General features: G+C 40.5%; 1 protein-coding gene across 1 annotated transcript in view; it reads right to left on the bottom strand.

Annotated features, from left to right (window-relative positions):
- Positions 1–202: 202 nt before the first annotated feature.
- The window catches only part of LOC149282261 (serine protease HTRA3-like), a 20,555-nt gene continuing 16,121 nt past the window's right edge, over positions 203–4,636 (bottom strand). The window contains exons 6-9 of the mRNA XM_089498446.1: positions 4,191–4,305; positions 1,714–1,762; positions 796–891; positions 203–368 (exon numbers count right to left, since the gene is read on the bottom strand). Of these exons, the coding sequence (XP_089354572.1) occupies positions 203–368; positions 796–891; positions 1,714–1,762; positions 4,191–4,305 (426 nt within the window). The remainder of the gene's footprint in view (positions 369–795; positions 892–1,713; positions 1,763–4,190; positions 4,306–4,636) is intronic.

Here is a 4,636-nt window from a genome sequence, read left to right as displayed (position 1 = left end):
CTGATTTTTGTAATCATACATAATGCAAAAGATCAGCCTGGTTTAAATGAACTTCAATTGCAAGATGAAGTAGCATGCCCTGCTGTAGTTTTTCTTGTGGTGTTCTAGGTTTGCTGAGGTTGGTAGGTCTGTATGCAATCATTTTGTCGCCCATTGTATTGCGGAGCAGATTGTTCGAGCCTGTAAACTGCATTCGCTGGAACTACATTGATATGTCGGGTTCTATGTTGAACAGCAGGTCATCGTTTCCTCTACGGACTTCAAGTAATAAGGGCGATTCGTTCATTACTGCTTCATGTAGATCACTAGACGTCATGAGTGAACGTCCATTGACTTTGACAATGATGTCGCCATGTCTTATTCCACCCCTGTAAGGATTGTTAGGGAAACTATGAAACATTTTGCTGACATTTGTGACATAATCAGTATTAGCCCACAATGTCAGACTGGTGAAGAACACGACTTGTAAAAAATAATGGAGCCATCACACCAATCATGGTAAGGGTGGTTAGGTTCCTCCAACCTTTCTTGGTTAAATGAATATGCCCATTAGTTAAGTGGGAAGGAGGGAGAATGGTGCCTCAGCACACGCATAAACAAACTTGAGATGCCAGATATGACATCATTATTCTGCTTCCTGCACACTACTAGACTGTGTTTGCAGCAATGTCGTCCGAGTCAAAATTATACTTATAGTTGAAGAATAAGGAACTATATACTTAGTATAAACCTGTGCACAAATATAATGAATGTATTTAATGTTAGGGTGATGACATGTTTTTAGATTCTTCTTACCTCTGAGCTGGTGAGTTGGACATTACTTCATGTACATAAATTCCGCTGGTCACATCTGGAAAATCAGGGTTGTTCAACTTCAATTCTTCAACAAGCCTAAAATCAGAAGTGACAACGTGAAACAAATGTTCTAGGAAGCTACAACTACAATACAAGCATTTCCCGTGTGAAAATAATGTTTTGGAACTTTCTATGTAACTACATAGACACAGGTTTCCACACCTTGATAGAACTTCACACAACTTCAGGCAAGGTCAAGCCAAGGAAGCTTCCGGTCAACATATCCTTCATGATATTGGCCTGTTTGACTGACAGGCCATTTATGTTAACCTACTATAAGAGTGTCTCAGCTATTGTGATCACTTAAACTTGCTTAGTTATACTATACGTTAGGCTTTTTTCTGTCTGACACAGAACAAATGGTCGAGGCAAGAAGCCAGGTGATGAGCCGAGACAGACCTTTATAGCAGATGCTAAAATGGAATTTAAGAACCAGGCCAAGTCTGCTCACCAAGCAATGTCAAGTCATAATACAATTAACCATTTAAAGGGCAAGTGAATGTGATTGCACCATAATATTCTGTAGCGCTGTACAATGGGTAGAAAGGATATATAAGTAGTATATAACACAACAATTTGACTTACAGAAACAACAGATGAGGAGGGCCCTGCTCAAAGGAGCTTACAATCTGGATGAGAGGAAACAATATTTTATAGCTGGTTTTTTTCCAACACAATACGCCAGAAAAGAGCGTGCACTGTGCGCCTGGATTAACCTGTTTTACATCTTTGTTTAATAAAACATGAGTTGTGCAGATTCCAAAACACATTACTTAAATCATGAAAGCAAAATCCGCATTTTGTGGCAGGCAATGGAATATTTTTTTGGCATTTTTACAATTTCTCTTTTGAACTTACGTGGGAGTTATTGTCAGCATCTTTATCCCAATAAACCGCTTCTTCCCATCTGGAAAAAGAACAATCGCCAAAAAGAATGGTTTGTTAAAATCTAATGGAATACATAAAATACATAACATTCAATCTTATCCTTGTATACACACAAAAGAAATTCTAATAAGCCACTTAAATGTTAACTGTGTTTCTGTTATATAAAACAAATAGAGTCAAGTAAAACATTTTTTTACTTCAGCCTAAATAGTATGACATCCACATAAATACAAAAGTAGTTACAATCTCATGATTGTGGCAATCCAGAATAGGTGAGTGCAATACGATATGGAATAAAAGATACGTTCATTTGTGTTGGGAAAATCATAGATTCGTAGATAAATGTGGCTCGATTCAATATGACTAAACCCTAATTGGCCTTAACAGGGCAACAAAAAACACGGTAAGCAATTCAACAGCGTGACTAAAGCTTGTGGAACAATCCTACGTTCCCTGGTAGGAATGAACAGAAAAAGCTATATTAATACCATGGATACATTTTTGCCTGTACATTTCAAACCATCAATTCTTTCACCTGCCCTCTACTTTTTCGGACTAAGCTAAGCGTAGACACGTACAAGAACCAATTCAAGGAAAGGTTGTTAGTTTGCTATGCCGATAGGCTATAATCATCATTTCCCATGGCAATCGGCATGCTCCTTCATTTTGTATTGCCCACCAATTAGATCAAACAGAAAATACAAAATGAAGGAGCGTGCTGATGGAGCGTGTCTGGTTTGGCCATGAATGTTGTGGTGTGATCGGTGATATGGTCGCTCGCTGCTTACATGCCTTTCGTTCATTTGCTTTTAGTCAGCAGCCTTGAATTGCTGCATTTCATAACTGTTCAATATTTTCCGACTACGCCTAGATTAAGTCAGATCCATTGAATCGAGCCAATGGTGCTTTTAATTTGTCAAATCAGCCCCATTTGTGATATCTACTTGGCAAAATGAACTCCTTATATAGGAAGTAGCTAAAACGGAGTAAGATACCCCTTTTCTCACTATCCTTAACTCATATTTTATTGAGTAATCAGACCATTTAGAGCAGGGGTGGGCAATTAATTTTCCCATGGGGCCACATGAGAAATTGGAATGGTTTTAGAGGGCCAGACCTCTACAAACTACAAACTCCGAAGCCTTGTCCATTTTGTTAACTTATGTGCTGTTTAATAAAGTTATTCAAGCCTACGTCATTGGTAGAGGTGCTTGAATAAGTAAGGCCTGAATAACTATTAGCACAGCACAGAAGTGAACAAAATGAACAAGGCTTCGGAGTGCATACCGTATTTTTTGCTCTATAAGACGCACCTGCTGATAAGACGCACCTAGATTTTAGAGGAGAAAAAAAAGGAAAAAATATTTTGAGCTAAAAAATGGGCTAAAATATTTATTACAATAACTGAATAAGCTATGAACACAGTAAGACACACGCAGTAAGACACACACAGACACAGTAAGACACACACAGACACAGTGAGACACACACAGACACAGTAAGACACACACAGACACAGTGAGACACACACAGACACAGTAAGATACACACAGACACAGTGAGACACACACAGACACAGTAAGACACACACAGACACAGTAAGACACACACAGACACAGTGAGACACACACAGACACAGTAAGACACACACAGACACAGTGAGACACACACAGACACAGTAAGACACACACAGACACAGTAAGACACACACAGACACAGTAAGACACACACAGACACAGTGAGACACACACAGACACAGTAAGACACACACACACACAGTAAGACACACACACACAAACACAGTAAGACACACACACACAGTAAGACCTCCCTCCCTAACCCCCCTTCTCAGTATCTCCCCTCTAACTCCCTAACCCCCCCTTCTCAGTATCTCCCCTCTAACTCCCTAACCCCCCCTTCTCAGGATCTCCCCCCCCGCCCCGGTCACTTACCTTAAACTCCTGTGTTGGAAGCGTGAGGCGTTTGTCTCGGGTGCCGGCGCTTCACTGCTGATCGCCGGCGTCTGACGTCATATGCCGGCGCCCAGCGTAAAGCGCCGGCACCCGAGACAAACGCTTCCAACACAGGAGTTTAAGGTAAGTGACCGGGGCGGGGGGGGACACCGGACTCATTGGTGAGTCACCAGGACACTCTTTGCGGGCCGGTCCGAGCTATTCAGCGGGCCGGATGTGGCCCGCGGGCCGTGCTTTGCCCAGGTCTGATTTAGAGGAATATCAGAGAAAAATAATATGCTACACAGAATGCTCTATATCACAGAGGTCCGTTGTAGACATCAATGATGTCATGTTGCAAAGCACCCAGAGTTCCTGTCTAGATAATTAGCGAGGATTACTATTTACCCGTTCTGTAGAGCAGGAGCCCGTGTAGGTTATGTGGAATATAATATTGTTATAAGTAAGCAATATAAAAGGTTGTCTTAGAAATACCTTTAATCTTTTTGTCGTGAGAGTCTGTAAGGAATTTCGTGATGCGATCGGAAGGAATTGCAAAAGAAATACCAGCTGCAACTTTGAGGGTATTTATTCCAATTACTTCCCCATCCTGGAAACAGAAAAAAAAAACTTTAACCAGAGTTTTTAGTGGTATTGTATTTTATGTTACTCTACATACTTTTATATATTGGGGTAACTTACTAATTGTAACAGTATTTGAAACAAACCTCAAGTTCAAATGGCAGATTTCCTAAATACGGCAGGTCTTAGCTTATATTAAACGTATGCACCGGGAACTTTGCATCATTAAAACTAGCAGGGATGGCTTCGTTTCATAATCTAGTTTGTACGACGGAAAATAATCCCTATTCCCTAACTACCTTTAACATTATCTTTGAGCATGTAATTGGTTAATGGTGATTGACTTCCTCTGATTTTCC

The sequence above is a fragment of the Sceloporus occidentalis genome, unplaced genomic scaffold (assembly GCF_023333645.1).
Source record: "Sceloporus occidentalis isolate IW3139 unplaced genomic scaffold, rSceOcc1.0.p SCAF_120, whole genome shotgun sequence".
Taxonomy (NCBI): Eukaryota; Metazoa; Chordata; class Lepidosauria; order Squamata; family Phrynosomatidae; genus Sceloporus; species Sceloporus occidentalis.
Note: the sequence above shows the minus strand (reverse complement) of the source record. Positions and strands in the feature narration are given on the sequence as shown.